General features: G+C 44.8%; 1 protein-coding gene across 4 annotated transcripts; it reads left to right on the top strand.

The window, feature by feature from the left end:
• Nucleotides 1-1,901: 1,901 nt before the first annotated feature.
• LOC119382760 (serine/arginine repetitive matrix protein 1) lies at nucleotides 1,902-21,716 on the top strand. Of its 4 annotated transcripts, XM_037650601.2 has the most exons (11): nucleotides 1,903-2,466; nucleotides 2,757-2,902; nucleotides 3,431-3,487; nucleotides 5,703-5,981; nucleotides 6,937-6,981; nucleotides 10,385-10,477; nucleotides 10,549-10,683; nucleotides 11,843-11,988; nucleotides 13,988-14,295; nucleotides 18,420-18,466; nucleotides 19,702-21,716. In XM_037650601.2, the coding sequence occupies exons 1-10, from the start codon at nucleotides 2,159-2,161 to the stop codon at nucleotides 18,424-18,426; spliced, it is 1,524 nt and encodes a 507-aa protein (XP_037506529.1). In that variant the 5' UTR covers nucleotides 1,903-2,158; the 3' UTR covers nucleotides 18,427-18,466; nucleotides 19,702-21,716. The 4 variants fall into 4 exon arrangements, with proteins under 4 accessions (XP_037506526.1, XP_037506529.1, XP_037506528.1 ...); XM_037650598.2 differs by lacking the exon at nucleotides 18,420-18,466 and having other exon boundaries at nucleotides 1,902-2,466; XM_037650600.2 differs by having other exon boundaries at nucleotides 18,420-21,716.
• Nucleotides 21,717-23,244: the final 1,528 nt, after the last annotated feature.

The following is a 23,244-nucleotide window of genomic DNA, read 5'->3' as shown; positions in this document are numbered from 1 at the left end:
GGTTTTATAATTAATAATTATGGACAACTAAACAAATAAGCCTTGACAATGTGCTTTCATAGTGCTACTGCTCAAATCCGTAGCATATGTACACGCTTACAGGTTGTGCTGAGGCATGTTTAAATATAAAGTTAGACACCTAACACTACAAACATTCTTTAGTTGGATCATTTTTGGATTGAGAACATTTATAGAATGCATTTTTGTAACATGTGAGTACTATTCATGACGTTAACGTAAACAATACACATTCCTAGATGTATAAACTTCCAGATGGTGGAGGATTGGAAAAGAAAAAAGGTGTTTTCTCCATATCGAAACACACGTCATCATTTGATGGTTTTGCAAATAGTTTTTTCTTTTTTTGTGTGCAAAGAAACTGCCGGATGGACATCATTTAAAGTTCATTCATTGCATGAAACCAAGCTCCACATGACAGCATGTTTGCAAAAAAAAAAAGACATATTAAATTATTATTAAGCAAAGTTGAGAGTCGTGTACCTGAATTTCGTGCTGACTACACTAGAAGTGGAAATATGGCAGTCAGCTACACTGATGCTGGTTACACATGGTTTTTGTGGCATCGAAAAGCGTAAACATGAGTTTCCTGAGGGCCACTCTACATACAAACATCCCCTGGTTCAGAAGAGTCAATATCTGAGCCAGTTTATTCATGTTACTTGAAGAAATGCCAGCAAAACCACGAAACATGAGAAAGAAGCAGACGCACACAACCCTGGAACTAACAACTGTCATTTTATTGAAAGCATTCTACCAGGAAAACTTAAAATGCATGCGCAGTACAGTGTCACATAGTTTGCTGGTTGTTTGGGTTGGGCAGATATTTGCCATTTGAGACCGAGCTGCTCAATCGAAACCTCTTGTAGGTATGGGCGTCAGCAGGAATTTGTCTTGGGTGGAGGGGGTGTAAACCCGTGTTGCATCATGGAGGGGGGAGGGGGAGTGCTGGTGTGGCATGCCTGTACTCTGTTTTTCATTTCATTTTTTCTACTGTTCGCATGTAGATTCATTGTATCGATCACTGGGAGGTTTGTGTTGCATATGTTTACCGCAAAAGAAGTATTGGGCAAAATCTTGGTCACCGACCTTCATTGCTCAAATGCAAAAGTAGCCATCATTGCCTTTCGAAATTCGAGTGATATCACAATCTTCTTGAGCTTTACATCAGTATGGACGATTGGGCTAGTTGGGTGATTCGATCATGATCTTGGTAAACTCCGCAGAATATATATATGTATATATATATATATATATATATATATATATATATATATATATATATATATATATATAGTTTCAGCCAGAGGCTCTGGCCGAAACTGTCGAAATAAAAACTTCCGATGTTACTGTTCTCACGGAGGACCTTCAAGAATTAGCTGGCTGCACCCCTGCTCCTGCCTTTCCTTCTTTTCTTCCCCCTCCTCCTCTGCTGGCAGTGTGTGCGTGTGGGCAGTGTTCTTTCCCTCCTCTTTTCCTCATGGTCCCCATTCCCCATACCATTCCCTTTCCTGGGACGAGAGCGGGGTAACAAACCGAGCGCTCGCCTGGTTGATCCTTTCACCTTCTCTCTCTCTCTCTATCTATTTCCAGCTCGCAATGTCGATGATATAAAACCTTTGTCATGGCAGTCTATCAGAACCAAACAAGAAACTCCATGAGCAGAATAGCAGAATCGAAACTGAATGCGATTGCAGCGCCACAGTTTCTTTTTGAAGTGGATGAACTGTAAACTACGCCTTACATTGCATGGCCTCCGAGATGCGTAAAATAAACAAACGAGAATAAGTACGTCATAAACTAAGCATAAAGACGGCGTTACGACACGAATAAAATGAATCGTAATTATCGGAGCGTGTTAAACTTTTTTAAAGGCCGATATATTTTCTTGATTTCGAGCATGTAAACCGATCGAACCGTTTCGGTATGTTTCAGGTCTTCGTCGTCTCTTCGTCATCTTCGCATAATGCAAATAAAAAGTAGCGGTAATGATTGTGGCTGTTCCGACGGACCAGTTGGATGAATGGTGGCAAGTGCTCCGCCCTGCCGATCTTTCTTTCCGCCGCCGCGTTTACACTGCTGGGCCCGCGTAGACGGGCGTGCTCTGGACGCAGTTTAGCGTGAGCGCGAGGACGACACCATGAACAGCGTGATGGAAGACGTGTCGTCCACGTTCGCGCTGGACCCCCAGGAAGAGATGCGGCTGCTCAAGGATAAGGTCCGGCAGCTGGAGCTGCAAAACAAGCAGCTCCGCCGGAGCCAACAGCACCTCAGGTCCTTGTCCCCGTGCAAAACGGCCGACTCTGAGAAGAACAGCAAGGACCTGAAACAGTCGTTCAACATGAGCATGTCGGACGAAGGTAACGAGAAGTCCTCCAAGGAGAGCTCGCTAGAGGACCTCGGTCTCATCGACGTCGAGTTTATGTCCGAGCTGGACGACGAGACCTGGTAAGCCCCGAACTTCCAAATTAGGAGGCCCCCTTTCCGATGCGCGACAATCGAGTGTGCCCCCGCGCGTTTCGTTGTTATGCGCGCTTTCTAAATCGAGACGACGCGCGCGGCTGTGTGTGCTCTCCATACTACGCCCCCTCAACTCTCTCTGTGGATTTTGGTCACGGTCCGCCGCATGTTGATCGCCCTTGCACACAATGTGATGCACAGCTACATCGCGCCACCACAACGGCGGCCGTGTGTTGTGACAGATGGACGCGTGCGCGTCTTTCTTCGGCCTTGCGCAGGCTGTACGAGCCTCCAGAGACGGGTGCCGGCGAGGCGACGGCTGCTCTGACCAGCAGCGCCCGCGAAAGGGTGACTGCAGAGCCCAGGGAACCCGTCAACAGCGCTCGGCTGTCGCTATCCGACAAGTTGGACGAAATCACGCAATGTGAGTCATGCCTCCCGCGACCTGCCTGTGCAGTACGTGTGTACTCTAACTTGAGGTTTAGTTCGGCGCTGCATTCGACATGTGCGCAACGTTTTAGGCGTTGTCCGGATACCTGTCGTCTCGACACCGGTTGCATAAATGATGCCTTCAAAGGGGCGTGGAGGCGCAGCAGATGCAGTTACATAGTGCGGGTTCTTCAAAAATCAATGAAAACATTCTGCACACTAACTGGATGTTAACGATAAAGGAAAAGGAAAATGGTGCATGGCAAAATGTGCTTTCGTTCAGCTGCAGCGTTTTAGGAAGAAAGACTAACGAGTTTAATGCTATACTTATTTTGTTCATTGCGCATTGTAAATGAGTTTAGTTTCTTCAACTATGGTGGGGTCATCTTGCCAAACATCTTACTGCATCATTTTTTTCGAGTTCATTAACTTGCCCCATGTCAGTGAAGGTATCAATGTTGATTGAATATGACTGTATTTCTTTTGGTTGGTGTGCTGATCTAAGAAAATGCTACATTTTCAGTGGCGTCAACTGCCCAAAAACTGCGACAGATGCTTTCTTGTGTTAAGAGCAACTCAGGTTTGTTCCAGACTCAATATCAACGTTGTCTTGCCATGCTCTGTTTGGGTTTTTTTCTTCCGTTGCTGCATGTTTTACACCATGACATGATCACGCGCATGCATGCGAGATGGTGCACTGAATTCTTAAGATCTGGCCTGAATCGCTGTACAGGTTTGTGAGGCGATTGTTATATTTTGCTGTAGCTATTTGTTTTGTTATTCATTTATATAGAGCCTGGTTTGTCAATCATGTTTTCAAATGTTAATATCTTGTTCTCACTTAAACTTAGCTGTTTTTCTGTATTGGTGCTGTAACAATGCCTGATATGGAATGAAGTCTTGCTGTTGCATTGAAAGAATGTGCACATGCCAAGCACTTTTATTTTCTTTGCCCTGAGAACTAGACCTGCATTGTACTTAGCCACATGCATTTTTCAATGGCCCTGCATGCTTGCAGTGCTTTCATGGCAATGCTTGCTTTGAAATATATTAATGTTGTACTGTTTAATAATGAGTTTTATATAAATCATTATAATTTTATAGTGTTAAAGTTATGCAGATTTTTCATGTATGAAAGTGAGCGTTGCATAGCACGACAAAGTTTGAAAGGCTTAAACTACCATGAACACTGTTAACAAAAGCAAAATTTCGCTGAGAGTTTCTGTATAAAATTGACCTTTGAAGTGTCGGTAGGTACAGGCTGTAGAAGCCAAATACCCACCGTCAATCAGTCTTGTTTTTATTTACACTGGAACAGCAGTGTTGTAACAGCAGTTTTCTGAAACTGTTCAGAATAAAAATGAGATAATCTAAAACATTACATGCAACATGCAAATAATTCTCTTGAATTTACTCAAATCATTTTAACTTTTGATTTATCTACCATTACACTATATTAAAAAGGCCAGTTTGAACAAAGCTCTTCGTAATGTACCAACATTGCTGATTCTCTGGGTGGTACTCTGTGAAAAGTAGCTTATGAAAAAGTCACATTTGTATTCTGACTAACAATTCTGCATTGAATAATATATATGAGTGGTCCCAAGCAATCCATATTAGTTTAACATGGCACCTGGTTATTGTAGAATATATCTGCTGAGCTATTCATCAATATTCATAGCCATAAAACCACAGTGGAAACAGTGAGCTAAAGAACACTTTGAGGCAGTGCATTATTTGGCAAATTTAAGCGTTCTTGTTTTTGATCTACCGTGTCAACTTTTTAACCTTTTGTTGAAGTGACAGGAATATTTCTCACTTTTTGAAGGCCTTACAACACTGCAGTATTTTTCTAGTTTACATAACTTGGAAATCTGCAGATCACAGGAGCTTTGTTTCATTGTGTCCATGTCTGTTCAGTCAGGCCTTACGGTACCTGTTAAGTGTGTTATCACAAGCCAGGTTGGATTGCGGCAGCAAGTTATCATGTATTATTGCAGTTTGCAGAAATGCAGAACAATAAAACGTAACCTACGTTTTCAAATGTATGATGATGATTTATGTCTTATTCAATCTGTTAAAGCTGTGTGTGTAGTTGTAATAATAAGTGACTTAAAGCCTGCCAAATTGGGTAGTTCTGGAGCACCTCACCAATGAATGCTCTTATGGCATACTTTCTGTATATGTGCCCTGCACTTGACAACTACAGAGCGATCTGCTACTGTCAACGCTAACAACTTGACTAACCAGACTTGATGTTAATCACACTTGGCACTGTAATGTAAATCTCTGCTATAACTCACCTGCTTCCCTTTACATTTTTATTGAGCCTTGTCACCTACGCAGTACATAGTGTATCACTTAGTCAAGTTGTGCCCCGAGTACATTAAGCCTTTGCAGTCTAAAACCTTTACCCACCTTCAGTCCATCATGGTCCGAAACTATCGAAATCAAAGCTCAAGTAAAAGAAGATAACTCTCTCATTTAGAGAGGGTGCATAATACAATGAAAAAACGTGCGCATGAATCAACCACAAAAGAACTTGTCGAGCAATGCCAGACCACGGACCTTGTGGCCATGTTGCGTTGTCGGGAGGGGCCCGACAACATAAAGGGACCACGTTTGATGAGCCTTCATGACTGCCAGTTCAAAAGCTTTTACGTATAGCTTGCTACCGAATTTGTTCTCTAGGCCAAAATTCAGCCCCCTTTCCCACCGCCCGCTGTTTTCAGAATACGGCAAACACAATTAGGACCTAGTTAGGCAGCAGTATTCCACAGCACTTCTTTTTCCAGGGCCAAGCAGAACGTTTGATTCGCGCACATTCACGCGTCCCCGGAGGAGACGGCCCGCGCTTGACTTGGAGGCAATGCCGACGATTGCTGCTGTGGAAGCAGGATCGCCAAGGGAGTTGCCCGTTCGGCCAGCTGTGCAGCCAGCATCTAGCCCTGGAGTTGTGTCGCCAAGCAAGGAGGAGGCCTCGCCAAGTAGTCCCGTGCCACCAGTGGTCCCAGCACAAACGTTACCACGTGCACCTGTCAATGTTCACGAGATCGCTCGACTTCAGGAAGAGAGTGAGTGTCGACAGTGTTGAAGGCTTGCTTAATTCATGGCTGGCACTGTGGTCAACTTGTTCTGTAATACTATGTACAGAAGAAGCTGTGCGCTTGTTTCCAGCTAAAAGTCTCTTTCCATGTGCAAGTTGCAAGGTGGTTTCTATATATTCTTGTGGAAGGCACTTGTTTATTGACAAAAATCTGAGGAGGACAATTCTAAAACCATTTATCTTGTTAGTTATGTGACCAGTTATCATTTTGATGTGCATTACACGCTCACCACATCGGCTCGAGCAATTCCAATTTTAAGAAATGGTTTATCTTGCAAGCACCAATTGTAGGGCTGTTCAGAAGGCCCGTCCAGTCTAAACTACTGATTTTTGCTTCAGCAATCTTTTATCCTTGTTATAACTGCAGGCAGCTGCAGTCACATGCGAAGCTGTGGTTCTGCTTCATCTGTTTCGCACTAAAAAAAACCTTCTTCCACAGCAGCTGTTCCTGTGTTGTCATCTGTTTTGCACTTAGATCTCGCATCATTGCCTTCTTGCCTCGACACATTCTTGTCACTGTTCTGGCGAGGAGAAACCTGGTGTTATGTACTATTAAACAGCAATAACCTATCTTGCTTCACTCGTATTGCTTTGGAGCATCTAGGTATTAATCTCTTAGCCTGTTTGTGAGGGTCCTCTGCGTGGTCCACTAGCTAACCAAAGTATCAGCATTACTGCAAAATCGTGCAGCAGAATAAAAACACTTACTTCATGTAGTGTCATGGAGACAAAGCCTTGTTGAACATGCTTTTTTCTTTCTTTCCTTAATGCTTTTTTTTTTCTGCATTCTAGTTAGTAATCTGCAATGATTTGCTAACCAGCTCGGCAGGTGCTTTTCTGTGTATTGCGCTGATTGTTAAAACAGTGTTAAAAATGCTGAAAGGCAACTAACGTTTCCTCTTAACCAATCTTCTTTGCTTCAGGTTTAAGACTGAGCTCTCCCATATCTTCTCCGAAGCGAACTTCCAGTAAGTAGACTGCTTGCATAATTGGATACTGGTTTGATTGCATTTGTTGTTGTCATGTGGCCCATATAAACGAATGAAGCAGTATGCAATTACATAATGAATTTGAAAGTGCTGTCTGCTGAAGGTTTGAGTAGAGCAGGACTGTAGCTTTGCTAAAAGAACCACTTATATGTGGCTTTCTTATCATCGCTAAGTTTGATACAGGTTGGCTGCACTTCGCTCTCGGAGAATGCATTTAAGAGTTGCCGTGTGTACAACAGGACATGGAAACGTTTCACACCATCCTTTATAACCATTCATGCAGCCTGCATTCTCTTTTATGCCATACAAACTTTTTAGCCCAGGGAAATAAGGGACTATGTTTGTAGCTGTTTATTCTGCGATCTCCTTTCTGCTTATTTCAACACCTCTGGCTACTCAGTTCTTACCAACGTTACTAGAACAAACTCAGTTTAAAAGCTCCGCCGGAGAGGCGGTCCACGTGGCGGTCGTGAGAACTAGTGGCGCTGCAGCCACGTCTAGCTCCCGCGGCTGGGGCGCTGGGCTGGGGCTTGTTGTGATCGGCGCCGCCGATGTACGAGCGCACGTGGGTTACAGCGACGTCTGCGTTTTGTTCGCTCGTCATTTTTGCGACTGTTCTTGACCAGGCTTAGCGTCTTGTACGAAGACACGTGCATGATGTACGAAGCGTAACGAGGGCGAACAGATTCACGGTGCGGTATGCCGACTTGCTTTGCGCCGGGCTGCAAGAGCGGCTACCGCAACGACGACTCCGCTTCACGACACTTCTTCGGACCTCCAAAAGACCCTACGCCATTCAAGCTTTCCATTGCAAAGATAGGAAGGTTATTGCGAAATGCGAGGTCTGTGGTGTTCATTTTGAGAGCGACGACATTGTGAAGCACTATCGTCGTGTCGTTGCGGGACAAGAAGTTTTGATCCCACGTGGAAAGTGGGAATTCGCGCCCGGTGCCATGCCGCGCTTGTTCCCAGCACTTCCACCCCACATTTCAAAGCCAAAATGTTCGGGGTTTAGGCGCAAATCCCCCCAAACCGCACGGCGTCCCGCGAAAGCCCAGTGCCCAGTTTGGAGGAACCGCCAGAAATAGAACAGCAAAACGAAAGGCAGGCGATTATATATACGCTACCGAGACTGAGAGTTGCAACACAGTGACATTCGATCAGTTGTCGGCTGTCGCTATGCCTTCAAAGCAGTGCATTTTCGAGATATTTTACGACGAGGTATCGAACAAGATGTGCGGAATATTTTACACTCGCCGGCTCGGGAACGGGCTGCTCAGCGCAAAAAATTGACACGGTACACATAGAAAAGACGAGGACCAGCGCTGGTCCTCGTCTTTTCTATGTGTACCGTGTCAAATTTCTTGCGCTGAGCAGTTTAATAATGGAATACCAACTAGCCCAATCCCACACTTTGCTTCGGGAACGGAGACTTACTTGTGCAAAAGATAATTGTAGTTGACGAGCAGTTTAACTGCGTAGTGAACGGCTACAGCACGAAACGCAAACGGCTGTCGTACAGTATAAAGTGCTGCGGGCATGGAACATCCGTTCGGTGAAGTTGAATACTGACGACTCTTCTAGCGACAGAGTACGCGCGAATAACTGCTCAGTGCTCACATCACGGCCGATCTGTTCGAATTATTTAAGGCACCGTATAAGGATGCGACGTAGAAAGATGAGACACCAAAAATACAACCATAGACATGCGCAAAGGGGGGGGGGGCAGGATGGGCGGCTGCCCCCCCTATCACTTAAGAGGGGGGGCGCAAAATCTGCCCCGGGCGTTGACTTAGAAGGGTGGGGGGGGCGCTGCGACGACCCTTTGCCCCCCCCCCCCTAATGGGGAACGCTGCGCACGCCTATGAACACAACTATCCGCTGAAAAAATTGCCAGAGACGACATCTATTCGATGTAATCGCACACTGAGATTTCATTTACAGAGTTCTCGTAAAATTTTCCGATTTTGGGTTAGTATCCCTTTAACCGCCGCGAAAACGTGTCTTGTAAACATTGCAAAGCATTGCTGATGTTTTTCGAGAACGTTTTTTTCAAAAAATTGTAGTCAACATGAGTACAGTTTTTCTAGAACGTTTTTGTATCTCGAGTAAGTACGCTTCTTTGTACACTATAAAGGCTTTTACAAACGTGTTGGGTTGTTCTTGGTCTAGATAAGACGGCAGCGGCTAAAATTGTAGTGGTAGTTATAAAAATTACGCTGAAAACCCTCACTCGCTTAGAAACTCCTGTGCTTGGAAGTTAAGCGCAATGTAGACAGCTCAGATATTGTCACAGGGTCGTGACGTCGACGAAGGCAGCAGTCAGCAGGTCCGAGATGAAACTCTTTATTTGGCCGAACTTGTGGCCGGGAAAGTGAAAGTCAAACTACAGCAATACACTGATAGCGGCGAACAGAGCGTCGACCGTCGATCGACAAGCGGTCTAGCGCGTCGGCTTTTATGCAGGCGCTATCGAACTTTCCAGCGATATCCCTGGTGGCGGCGTTATCTCTCGACAAAGCTGGAACATTCGCGTGCGGCGTGCAATCTTACCAAAACGATCTACTGCAATCGCGAAGCTTCTCGAACACTGCTTCGCGGACAGCGTCGAGCGTTGATAACCGTCCTTGCTGGTCAAACCTAAACACTTCTCATCAAAATAAACAAGAAGGCAATATAGACCGAACATCGATTCTTAGCCAATCTATGAAGAACGCATGCGGGCCAATGCATACAGACGACCTTATGCATATCCACCTAACTAGTACAATAAGAAAGTTGCCGCACAATTGCCGCGAGCAACTGCGCGGCAGCAGACGACGCGCCGATAGTGGCGCAAGACGGAACTGCAGCGCCGCTAGTTCTCGCGACCGCCGTTCGGACCACCCTCCTCCGCTGGCGGAGATACGGAGCTTTGAAACTGAGTTTGTTCTAGTAACGTTGGTTCTTACCTTGGTAGGGCTGTTTGCTTTACTTACTTTAAGTTCAAAGATAACTGTTCTTAGTGCCACTATGAACCTAATGTGCCAAAAGTAGTACTTTGCAATTTTATTCATACAGGACATGTACTACTGTTGCTGCACAAATATTGCAAAGCTCTGCTGCTGTACTAAATCTTTTGCTTTACCTTTACACCAGGCCCTTTTTTTTTTTGCTGTTGTTCTGCAGAAAACCTGGATTATGAAACATTATCATGATTCAATGGTGCTGTCATTGACATTGGTGCCTTACGTACGGGATTTTTTACACTATGCATCGTAGCATTTTTGTTATTGTTGTTTTAATATGCGTGACAGCTCTTATAGAGCTTTAAAGCTTGAAAATATGGCTTCGAATATGAAGCGTATTTGAAAGATCTTTCTAACGGGACTTTTTCTTGCAGCAACTAGTGCTAGGATTGCAGAGTCAAGTCCAGATGACTCCTGCTTGGATGACCAGCAGGAAGTTCATCAGAGTAGAGCACAGAATGCAGAAGGTCTGTTTCGTCTCACGCGTGAATTTCTCCTTTGCATTTTCTGGCTAACAGTGGTCATCCACGATGCACAGGTGATGCGAGGCAGCGACTTCGCACACCTCCATTGTCCCTGGCACGGACCATGGAGAACCAGAGTCCATCGCCAGGAAGCAGTCCGTATGGCTCCAATTCTTCTCTACATCAGATATCTCAAATTCCAAGTAAAGGTATGAACACTTCACTACCTGTCTGCTGATCTCGGTGCAACCTCGACAGCTAGCTGGCCTGGTTGCATTTGTTCATTCATTGTAATATATATGTAAATTCACAATCTAGAATGTGTGCTTGAAGCAGCTTTCTTTATGGAACTCCGCTAGATGATTAAGTTGGCAATGGCATGGTAATGTGCAGGCCAAACTGTGCATTACCACCTTCTTTGTCTGCTATATCTCCTTCAGGGGCAGTGTGTACAATTGTATACATCAAGTACGGAGGCATGTCACGCACTGTGTGTTTCTTCAAGTGGCCTGAAATTCAGTGTGCATGTTTGTACATGCTTCCCGAGTGGACAACTAGCACTCATTTACTGCATCATGCTGCGTATTGCTGCGGAGGATCGCCTTGCTGGAGACACTGCCACGTTCGACGATCATTCGACGTGCCGCGTTCCAGGACCAACGTCAAGAGTATTATTATTTTTTTTTTTTGCTCAAAACTTATACGACCAAAAACAAGTTAGGCATGCCTTTTGAGCCTAAGAGTTAGCTTCTTTTTTTTAATGCAAAGAGGGAACATGTCTGATTGCAGAATAATAGGCGAAAATGTTTGAGGCCCGTGTACTTAGATTTAGATACACGTTAAAGAACCCCAGGTGGTTGAAATTTCCGGAGCCCTCCGCTACGGCGTCTATCATACTCATATCGTGGTTTTGGGATGTTAAACCCCAGATATTATTATTATTATTATTTGATTGCAGAATAATTAGATATTTAATTATGCACTAATTGCCATTAAATACCAAAACTGGTACAGGACAACATATTGCCTCATTTTCTTAAGATGTAATATCTAGTGCCTTGAAATTGTGTTGTTTGAATTTGACACATTTTCAGACATCCCATCATAATTTGCGCTTCAAAAGGATATGGTGGCATTCATCGTCCTCATCAGAATGCTCAACTTTCTTTCAATTTTTTAATGCCCAGGGCAGGACAAAGGGCTCTCCCTATGATAACCGAATTACTCTGTCTTGCATGAACTTTGGGGATCTGAACGCGTGACCCTCTGAATTTTAGAAGATGTAGCTGTGTTGGTGGTTGTGTTACCTGCATTAATTTTTTTCTGAAAAAAAAAAAAATAATTGGTGCTCTTTGGGGGGTGTTGCAGGTGCAACACGAAGGAGCCTGCCCAACTTGAGCAGGGTGCTGAATGGACTAGGCACTCGCAATCCCAGCGCAACTGGCCACCAGTCCAAGCAACAGCAGCCGTCGCTAAGCCATCGAAACAACCTTAGCCAGCTCCCTCAGCCCGAGGTGAATGCCATGTGTAGCATGGCCAAGTGAGAAATTGTTGGCAGCTTGCATACTTGGCTCACTCGAGCTGCGTAGGAGCTGCCGAAGCAGCAACGAGCCAACAGGAATGAGTGTCTAATGCTTAAAGCGCAACCGTTTCCTGCTTCTTTGTTCTAGTAGCTAGTACATACCTGCCAAGTCTTCCGGATTACCCGGGAGACTCCCGGATTTTGAACGTTTCTCCCGGTTGTACGGGTCATAGGAAAATCTCCCGGAAATCCAGTTTTGCCCCGCGCGCCCAGTGCTTTGTCTGGCCACATGAGCAGAGTTGTCTGGCCACGGATTCTTCTTTTTTTTAACGATGGTAGAAAGGTTCAACTCAGTTTCATTGCGCATGAAGTAGCTGTGCACTTTGTGCCGCAGTGCTGCCAACGCAAACGTGTCATAGCGCTGCAGCCTCGTCTTGCCTGTTATGTGTACATATAAGTACATAAAAACGGTGCGCTCTGTTTTCACTCTAGGAGAAAGCGCTCTCAAGAATTATGGCGCCAACACAAGCTCGTGATGCAGGTGGCTGTTGTTTGATGTCGTGACGCGAGGTGCATGTGCAACACGCAATTTAAAAATTGATCCTAAATGTGTTATAGGTTATATCAGCCGTTATTATTTCGTAGATGATGCGTTTTTGTACACACAAATCTATCCCACAAGTTATCTAGCCTTCAGAATTTTGTGTCACTATACTGCTTTAAGTGTAGAGCCCAACACTTAAAAGGGTAGCCGTTACCGATGTCTGTCGAGATAGTGCGTTCGCCAGCGCTCGCGACCGTCCCCGTCTCAATGGTGCCCCTTATGGTCCCTTGCCCGACGAAATAACTGGTAAGCAATAATAACAGGCCTCGCACGCGGAGCGATGTTATGGCGTGTGCCCTTCGCGCGACGGTGACGGCCGGGTCGTTTCATCTCTGCTTCAAACGCGTTCGTCCCTAGCGCTAGCGCACTTTTACTCGCACGTGAAACAGACGATGCGTAAGCGATGTTATCGGTTTCGACTCTGTACAGATCAGCGGCGACCACAAAATCCCGCTGAGTAGGCAGTTTTAGAATAGCGTACGCCAAGTTAGCGTTAGCGTTTGTGGCCCGCTATTTCCGTCACTTAACGGGAGCCCGCAAGCGGTTAGCGCACGACGCATGCGCAGTTGCGCGAGAAGCCAACGCAAAGCTTTGCGCACGCTATTCTAAAACTGCCTAATGTCCGTATAATTGCTATCACAGTACACCCCCCCCCCCCCCGCGGTCGGCATACTTTATGCCCCCCCCCCCATTGAGTAAATCTCCCGGATTCCGTTTCTCCAAACTTGGCAGGTATGCTAGTAGGCGGCCAGGCATTTGTGACCCTGACACATATGCCTGACTGTGTCCAACATGTCTTAGCAACTAGCTTTGCAGCATTTGGCCAAGAAAGCATGCCCTTCATGAAAGCGCAGTGGTTGTTGAGCGAAGTTGCTTAATACAACCACAGCATCAGCTGTGGAACTGGCATCTGTGCCTAAAACAGTTCGTATGGATCTAAGGTCAGTTGCAAAGGATGTGATATATGCGACAAGTCTGAGGAATGGGTGACGACCAACAAAATATGGGTGAAAAAATGGGGGAAAATCATGACAAATTCTAATTATACAATCAATGAGGATCTCTCCACCGATTCCACTGATAAAATGTCGTGTGAAGAATTCTTATGTGTGGCAGGGGCATGAAATTTTTTTTCAGGGGGGGGGGGGGGGTCCAACCATATTTTATGTAGATTCGAGGGTGCATTTGTGTGTGTGTATATATATATATTTGTATGTTTGTATACACACACAAAATTGCAAAACTTCGTGGGGTCTCAACCCGCCCCACCTGGCTATAGCAATGATGTGCGGTAACTTATGGCGGAATATTAGAAAGTGATAGCATTCAATGTTGTAGCTGATAAGGAACAGATGTGTCGAATCGTAATGGTCCATTTTACTTGCAGATTGCAGGCCGCTCCGCATTGCCCATGTCGGCACGCACCCGCTCATCCTCCGTGGTTGCGGCCGTCCCAACACCACAGTCGGGGCCTTCCTCAGCCAGGACGTCCCAAACGGGGAGGCGCTCTCTGGGCTTGCCACAGAGGGTGTCTCACGCGTCTCCCCCATCTCGTATGCCACCACCTGCAAGGTACATGCCTGCACCTCCTCCAGCAGCACCGGTGGCACCAATGGCCGCTGCGGCAACTTCCGTTCCACAGAGGTCGGGGCTGCCGCGACCTTCCCGGATTCCACCACCACGTTCGCAGAAGAGGTGAGCGCCGTGCAAGAACTGCTCCCACTGTGCCTGAGAATGTGACTGGCTTGTTGCTTCTCCCCCGCCTGAGCTTGCGAAGATGTTTGGTGCTGGCATTGATGGTGTATTCAACGGCTGCTTACGGTGCTAGTGACAAAAATGGTGTGAAGGCGAGAAATTCCCTGGGAACTTGGCTCTACGTGAATCATAGGGTGCTTTCAGTTCCAAAAGCTTCGTTCTTTCCAGTTTACTGTTGGCACACGTCAACCACTGGTACTTTTGCCGACTATTCCTCGTGAAAAGGTGTCTACCACGACACTGGATACTATTTATATCCTGGCAAAATCGGTGAAATGTGCTAGTGGCACATTGGTACACCCAATTAAGAGCTCTCCAAAGTTCTAGGGGGTTTTCCTTCTTGCCGTTTTTCTTTGTTGTCCGGTGAAAGTTGAACCACCAGTTTGTGTGGGGTAGTGCTTGTCAAAGAATTGGTGGTAACACGGCAAGCTCTCATGCGTGCATCATGGCTGGGCTCCTGTTTTACCCTTTCCCTTTTTATGACAGCGTCAAGAAAGCTTGCTTCTTTCTCTTTTTTTGTGTTTGTTTTTACACGCATGACATTATGTTTTTGGTGCTCTTGCATGCAGAAAGTTTTCTGGGTAGTGACTTGTTCAACGACTGTTAAGGATCACTTCAAGCCTCACTTTCATGTTTTGTTTTCTGAATATTTAATATGAAACATATATATAACTTCTATATGCTGCTTTATTTCTAGTAGGTGTGAGACATTTAAGAAATGCGTTGTTTAGCTATATATATATATATATATATGAACAGACGTTCTACACAAGTGTCGTCTGTTAGAGCTCAACAGCACTGCTCAACTATGATGTATATTTATGCAAACTCGTGCACATGAGGCAGGCCTGCATGTTGTTTTCCTACTGTATTGACTGTTGCACTTCTGTTGTGATTGAACATAACGATATTGTGACTATTATGCTTGTGCAAAGGATTTTTTTTCTTCTTAGGCATTGTGCTGGAGTTTGGGCGAAATTAGTGTAATAATTTCCGGTTACCACTGTACAGGGTTTTAAATGTATTTTATATTTGGATATTCAGTGTAGCTATTAGCCGTTCAGAAGCTCTCTGCTTGGGCTCCAAGTAAGGTTCAAGGGAGAATGGAATCTTGAAGAGATGAAAAGTCCTCGGAACATGGGGTGTCGCTTGTGTTCTTCAAGGCTGCAGCCTTGAAGAAGACAAGTCCGCTTGTCGAAACGTTGGCTCCGGTAACACTCCGTGTTACAAGGATTTTCCATCCCTGTTTGGGCTCGTGACTTGTGAGTGGGCGAAATGGCTAGGATAGAGTAAGTCCCTTAGATTGGTAGAGGTTGTCAAGAGTTTATTGTCATCAAGTACATTGGCACTCGTTGCAGGTTTCAGTGGCTCTTCGTTTAGTAAGGTTGAACCTTAATTGTAATTAAGGTTCAGCCAATTATACTTGAAAGGGGGAAATGTCGATCAAGGTTCCGTAACACCAAATTTTTGAACCGTAATTATGTATTGCAGGTTAACCATATGTGTCCTATAGCAAAGCGATATTTGAGTGCATTAGGTATTGTACATGATCTGTTTCTGGATTTGATACATCTGAACTGTGGAGCATTCTAGCAACACTAACTGCTGGTGAACTGCAGCGAAATGAACTGCATCCTCAGTTGCACCCATAAAGTAATGCAAATCGATTTCGGAGGCAGTGAAAGAATTGGGGGCACTATTCAACAGTTCAACGACTAAACTCTTGCTGCACGGCTGGGTGCTAGAGTGTGCAAATAAAGACGTCCAACACGGTTTGGGCTCTTTCGAAGCAATCGTCTCTTTGGTGGCCCCGCATTTTGTGACATTGCAAAATTTCTCATTGGAGAGATGGGCATAGATGGAGCGACTTCAAATGGAATTTTCAAATTAGTGTTTACCGAGAGCCAAGATATTGGTGTGTATAAGCGATTGGCCTCCCTATTCGACGTTGCAAGGGTAAAATGAAATTGTAGCATTATGTGATGGTCCTTTACATTTCAGCAGGGATATATGAAGTCCTTGTTTTTAAAGGTTCATTTTTGCTTGGCATATTGCAATGACTTAAAAATTTTTGCAACCAAGAAAAAGAGAGAAAAAAATCTGGCTCTCTCTGTGTCACTGCATAAGCTAAAGAAGCATAACCAAAGCAGTGCCTGTGGCAGTAACTAGAGTTTTATAGAACTAAGTTTGAAATGTTGTTTCTTTTCTTCTTCCTCCATTGCTCGATAATTTACTCGTTAAAACCTGCACAATAAAGTCTAAATGTTGACAGCACTGCTTCCTCGTGCTTTCTGTTATGTCCCATTTGCTAACTTTATCTTGCAATGTGCTTAAGCAACTACAGCAGACTCCCAAACTGCTTGTACTACTATACCGGATGTTTCAGGAAATGCATCTGAAAATCCTCAAAAATAAAAAAGGGAAATACGATATTTGATCGGCATTACTTTTTTCCGATAGAAAGCACCTTAAAGGGCCCTGGAAAACTTTTCCAAGTAGCTATGGAGTGGCTTCACTAAAGGAGCTTATTGCCTTGCGAATCGACCGCCGCAAACATTTTTAGAATCTGTTCAGTACGAGTGGACTTACAAAGATTTGTTGCACGCTGTAATTGCTTTCTCTCGTCCCGACGAAAGCGCTGGAAGCTAAGCAGGGAGGGATGCACGGGGGAAGAAGGTACGTCATGTGCGCCTCGGGACCTTGAGCACTTTCTGTTGTTTGTTTTCTTCGAATGCGCGACGTACATTTAGTGCGTTCACGCATGCACAAGTGGCGGCCTCTCACAGCGGCCATAGGAACTACAGAGCGCACCTTGTTCAAATCAGCGATTGGCGTGGAACTTGAGTCAATGACGCAGTGATTTTGAGTAAATACCAGCATCATTTGTCGAGAGAAGAGGAAGTGATTTTTAGCGGTCTTTGAGAATTTATTGTAAATCCCAGGCCGCGTGCTGTGCTATAATATTTGGCTCGCGTGTCCTCAGGAGCCTCGACTACCGATCGGCAGTGTTTTCTGACCATGCTGAAAAAGTGTTGCAGGGCCTCTTTAACTACAGCAGTAGCTTTGAACGTAAAATAATGAACTTTTTAATTAGAGGAGATGGGCAGTCGGGTTAAATGAGAGAATTGAAGCCTTCCTTCGAAGAGGCCATTGCCACTTTGAGATTTCCAAAAGGAGACTGCTGGCAGTTTTTGGAGAGTGATGAAATCTGATTTTACCTGCAAAACGGAAACCAAAGCACCAAATAGCTCAACTGCCATACACTTCTGAGATGCCCAACACAAACAGGGCATCTTGCATCACGGTAGCCGTTGCCATGGTTTCAGTGTTGGTGCATACCCTGTCTTCCGTTTTTATCATTTATTAATGAAATCTTTGTACTCTTGATGCAGGGCTGTCTGTATTGCAAAATTCTAGGAAAGCAGATAAGCTACGACCAAGTTTCATGCAATGAACTAAGAAGAAATAACTGCACTGAATGGTAGTTATTCGGTTGGTACAGACAGATTAATGTAGTAGTTTGGTTAGTCAACAATGTGTGTTCGGCTCTGTAATCTTCTGCCTCATGAAGTTCTGATTTGAGCTAATGTGGGTGATCTTACTGTGTCAGACTACTGCTATCGTTAAGGTTGTAAATATTTTGCTGTGCAAGGAACATTTAGCTTTGTTGGTGTGCTGCTAGTCATAAGGAAAAATTCTCATTTTTCAGATGAAACAGCAATGAATGCTTGTTTGTCAAATAACATGCAAGAATGCACTTTGGTGGAGGCACGACATTTCATTGAATATTCAGAGCTGATATTACACGCTGTTCTGAAGCTTTTAGAACGAGGCACGTTGAAGTGATACGCTTACTAGGTTGTTTCCAAAACCATTGTCATTTCTCTCAAATTTATTTGGTGACTTGTATTGGATCCATGGTGCGGTTGCATGGGAGTGCTACACTGGTGAAGTGTGTGATAATCTGGCTTGATTCTTTTTTGTTTGCGTGTGTGCTTTGATAGTTGCATGTACTGTTTGATTGCATTTGCATTAACGTTCTTCTTTATTTTCCTTTCATGCAGAACGTAGATGCATGGAATATTGCGCTCTAAAGAGAACGAGCTTTGTTGTAAGTTCCCGCTGCCTGGGAAATGGCAGCTGATGCCTGCTTTTGATCATGCCTTTATTCGCCAAAAATAGGAAAGGAAATTGTCCCAATAGTCTTGCAATGCTGCACCTTGTGAGGAGATAACCAAAACGTCAGCTGAAATTCAAGTGTGTGCAATATAAATTTTGCTCTATTTTTGTGTTTCTTAAGCTTCTGCTTAGTGGAACAAGCTTCTGGGAAATTCAAATCGCAATGTGTGCATTCTATGGCACACAGACAGTGCACTGCTATCATGACTGAACATTGTGGTACCATAGGTTATTCTCGGTAATAAGAATGGCATGAAACATGGATTAGTTGGGTTTTTCAGTATTCACAGGAGCAGTGTGAAGTGAACGCACTGATGCTTGACCATTGTTTGTCATTGCTGAAATCAACGTGTCAGCATGCCAAAATATTTTGAAAACGTGTTCCATGTGGTTGCGACTTCATTATTTGGCAAAAGGCAATAATGAAAATACAAAATTTATGATTTTCTAGAGATTAAGCTTGCGCTTAATTATTTTACCCCCACATCAGTCTAAGGTTAAGCAAACAATATTTGGCTCGGTTACTAAACACTGTGGCCATGTAGGGCGAATTAGGATAGGACATAAATATGACCGCACTGTTCTAACGTGCTAGCTTTATAAAAACTACCAAAACTACCCTATATATTGATAATTCTCTAATAAACTAGTATTAGTTTCACTGCTCATGTATCTTTTTTTTTTTTTTTTCTGGCGGCTGTTGCCCCTAGAAGCGTTCACATTTTCCCTTTGCTTTTCATGGTATTTTCTTCACCTTATTATGATTGACTGTATAATAGATATTTAATTACTTTGTAATTGTCATAGGTAGCTAGAATGCATACAAAGCAGCATTGTACGACCTTAACTCACTTGCAACGAAGTGTCCAGCTCCTTGTAATAAATTACTGAAAGTTTTGAAATAATCATAAATGGTCCATCAAACTTCAGGCTTGCAGGGGACAACACGCTGTATCTTGGAAGAGCTGAAGTTTGTGCAGTATTTATTGAAACAACTTGGGGGGGGGGGGGGTATCAAGGGGCTAACACCAAATGCCACATGCTTAGTAATCAGTTTTGCTCGACACTTGCGGCACTGAGTGCACAGTTCAAAACCTTTATTAGTTCTTGCTTTAATTTAGTGAAACATGAAGGCAATCGTTGCTCATAATTACACTTCACTCTCAGGTCTGGAATTCCTGCTTTCAGCAGGAATGCCGCAATGCCATCGAGGTTTCCAGAACCGGATGACGACTGGAGTGACGGTTGTTACTGAAAAATGCCACGCCATGGGCAGCCATGTCCCTGCGTATCTTATATTTTTTAATATCAGCATTTTGCAATGGGTTCTTTTTAATTATTTTTCTGATGATGAATGGTGTGTACCCCTGGTTTTTAGTTGAAAAAAAAAAAAAAACACATCATTGCCGAGTGCTCTGCTGCCGTCGGCAGAGTGATGTTCTGTGTTGTCCACTGTCTCTCACTCATCTCAAAGCGGGCTTGTTCTGGTGGGAGAAATTATTGCGTTGTAACTCAATTGGCAACATGCCAACAGACAGCATCCCAGAGAAAATCTATCGTAGCTGCAAGGCAGCACTACGGATAGAGTGCAACATTTCCTTAAAGGGGCCCTGTAAAATTCTTTTAACATGGTAAAAAAACTCTGCCAGTCAGTATTCAAAGATCCCGTGAACATGTGAGCCCCATATTATAGCACTGCACACACTACGGAATTTAAAATTGCGTTTCAAAGACAGCTTGAAATTGCTTGCTCTTCTCTCGGCAAATTGCATCATTGACGGGCCCGACTACATCATCTGTGGGCCCAACACAGCTATGGACCGATTTGAGCATTCTTCTGCTGCATGGTTATCGTTGCCACATGGGGTGCCACCACGTGCCGGTGCTGCGCACTGTAGTGTGCTAGAAATGCACGGTAGCAGCACTAGTGTGTTCATGGTCACACTCGAACTCGAAGATAGGTAATGCATTCAAAGAAGAAAGGAAGAGAAAATGCTCAAGTTCATGATGCGTCCCCCTGTGTAGCCTTCATCACGCTCGGGGACAAAAGGAGAGAGAAAAAGCCCTTAAAGTGTACAACAAATCCCGGTACTCCAGTGAGGTCATTTAACGATTACTTGGAAAAGTGTTGCAGGTCCCCTTTAAGTAAATACTTTGGATGTTAGCCAAGAACTGACTGTTGCACTGTCAGCTGTGCCTCTGCATAAGTCTCAAGTCTGGTGCCATTGGATCGCAGCTGACGACCTTGTTGCCATAAGCAAACAACTTAATGGAAGAGAGCTCTCTCTGGGGGATTGCTGAAATTGGGCGTTGTGTTTGTTTATTTGGGATTCCAGAGCAGTGTTTGCATATGTGGTTCACTTCGGAGCTTTGTGCCGGCCGATTCACAAATGTTGCAGATGCCAAGTTATTCGTATATAATCTTGTGACTTAACCGACGAATTTGCTCTGAACTGTTCCTGCCACACCTGTCAGTGCCCCAAACTAAAGTTCTGGCAACATTGCAGACCTGTCATTTAGCTTACTGTGTCGTCTCGTCTCTTCGCTCTTTGTGTTGCACGACTGGGGTAAGCAAAGTGGTGTATTACAAGCCCATTCATTCCGTCTCTTTCTTATTTGAGCCTGGCACATTATTGCTCACATTTCAAACCTCTAACATTCTATACTTTTTTTTTGTATGAGGTAGTAGTGCTGCCTATAAGTGGAGATTGTTGTGTTTTTGGTTATGGAGGCTCTGGAAAATGGTGGTTCACTGGAACTCTGCAGTGCTGAGAAAGGGGGTTGGGGATTCTCTGCATTTAGAGCAATATTACTGTGATATATTTATAGAGCTGCCCATGCAAGACCTCTCTTTTATTTCGTAAACCGCTTCCGATTCTCCTCTTTTTTTCGGCCACACGAAAGAAAGTCTGGAGTGGTCGTAACTTCCCTGTCCACGAGATACCGCGTCCGTTAAGACTGGTGTGAATGTCTCCTCACAAGTACAACACGAAGCAGCATTCGCTGATTGCTCGCTTGTACATTAACCTTGCAGGGTTTGTTGTGGAAGCTGGGAACAACATTAGTCTCAGCTTAGGTGCAGCGTGCTTTCACTGTATCCATGCAGATGCTACAGTGTTGACAAATGCATTGTGTATATATAACTGCTGTTTTTCTATGAAACAATAAAATTGCTTGCAAGAGAGAGTACATGTGATTACTTCAACGAATGTCTTATTGCAAAAAAAAAAAAAAAAAAAGGTGATACCACCTTAACGCTGCCATAAATTCATGGCTGGTGTTGAAAATGTGATTGCACCGTTCAGGTAGTTGAAACATTTTTTAGGGGCGAAGCTCCTTATGCTGTGGGTCTGTCCATCCTCAGTTTGTAGGTTTGTTTGTAGTAGCCACCTCTAGTTCGTGAGAAGCTCACGTTCTGGTATGCAGTAGAAGAAGAAGACAACGTTGACGAGTGAGACACCCGTGCGTGTTCGCCTGTGTGGCATTCTTTCTTCTTTCCTGCGTGCGTTCTGGTATGCAGTAGAAGAAGAAGACGACGTTGACGAGTGACACTCTCGTGTGTGTTCGCCTGTGTGGCGTTCTTTCTTCTTTACTACGTCTCGTGTTTTCAACGACAACCGAAGACAACATTTCAGAAGTAACACGCCATGAGGCTCCCTCTTGGCACGCTTTCTCTTTAGCTCGGAGTTGCCAGATGGAAGACACGGAGAACGGAGGGCACGGAAGGCGGCGGCAGCGCGCGCTCGCAGACAGAATCCTGAGGTGAGAGTCCGCGAGGCCGAAGCTGCACTTCGACGCCACGAAGCAGATTCCGCCGTTCGAGCCCGCGAGGCCAAAGCTACTCGACAAGCTGCACGGCTGTGGTGAAAAGACCATCCGAGGGACGTGTATAGACTTGGTATTTTCTAATTTTCAGTTGCAACCCGTACAAGAACCGCTGTCCCTTCACTTCACGGACCATAAAGCCGTGATAATGAAGGGACAACGCAAGCCAAGCATCATCTAATTAGGAAAAATAAAAGTTTCATGTTTGTAATATACACACAGTGTTTCTCACTCTTCATATGATGATTGATGGGGCGTTACACAGAACATTCACGGTTTACCGATGATTCTCTCCGGAGCTTCGCCCCACTCATCATCATTCACCACGTGGATATGCTGTGATTTTTTTAGATGCGTAGCAGCTCTTTGATTAGCCTGTGTAACGCTGTCCGTCCGCACAAGCGCGAGGCAACGCGCTTCCCTCGGCACAGGTGTTGGAGCGGTGCCAAGTAAGTCACGCCGCAGCTGGGCGTTGACGTCACGCACCTCCGCACGCTTCCCTCGCAGGTGCGCACGTACGTCACTCTCTCCCTCACCCGCCGGAGCGCCCGCAGCTGCCGGCTCCGACTCCCGCTCGCCTCCCGTGTCTGCGTTTCAAACAAACGTTTACACCACTAAACGCTACACCGAGTTTCGCTTCAAACAAATCTTCCAGTGCTCACCGCAGCACCCGCGTTAGCGCCGTTCAACCCGTGACGCCACCCATGTGCAACGTAGCTGCTTCGCATCCCATCGGCGTTCCCTTCGGGGAGATGGTCCAATATTTTTGTCATAGGTTTACAGCTACTTAATACAGTGCCTTTGGTTGTACAAGAGTTAATGCAAATGCTTCATTCAGCATTGTATTACTCTGTGGTTGTGTGTTGTCAAATTGCCATGCAAAAC

This window comes from Rhipicephalus sanguineus, chromosome 2, assembly GCF_013339695.2.
Source record: "Rhipicephalus sanguineus isolate Rsan-2018 chromosome 2, BIME_Rsan_1.4, whole genome shotgun sequence".
Classification (NCBI taxonomy): Eukaryota; Metazoa; Arthropoda; class Arachnida; order Ixodida; family Ixodidae; genus Rhipicephalus; species Rhipicephalus sanguineus.
The sequence above is the reverse complement of the archived record's forward strand: the minus strand, read 5'-3'. Positions and strand labels throughout refer to the sequence as shown.

Coding starts and splice junctions, on each gene's coding strand:
- LOC119382760 (XM_037650598.2), top strand. CDS start 2,159: ATGAACAGCGTGATGGAAGACGTGTCGTCCACGTTCGCGCTGGACCCC. Junction 10,478..10,548: donor TAGAGCACAGAATGCAGAAG/GTCTGTTTCGTC, acceptor CACGATGCACAG/GTGATGCGAGGCAGCGACTT. Junction 10,684..11,842: donor ATCTCAAATTCCAAGTAAAG/GTATGAACACTT, acceptor GGGGTGTTGCAG/GTGCAACACGAAGGAGCCTG.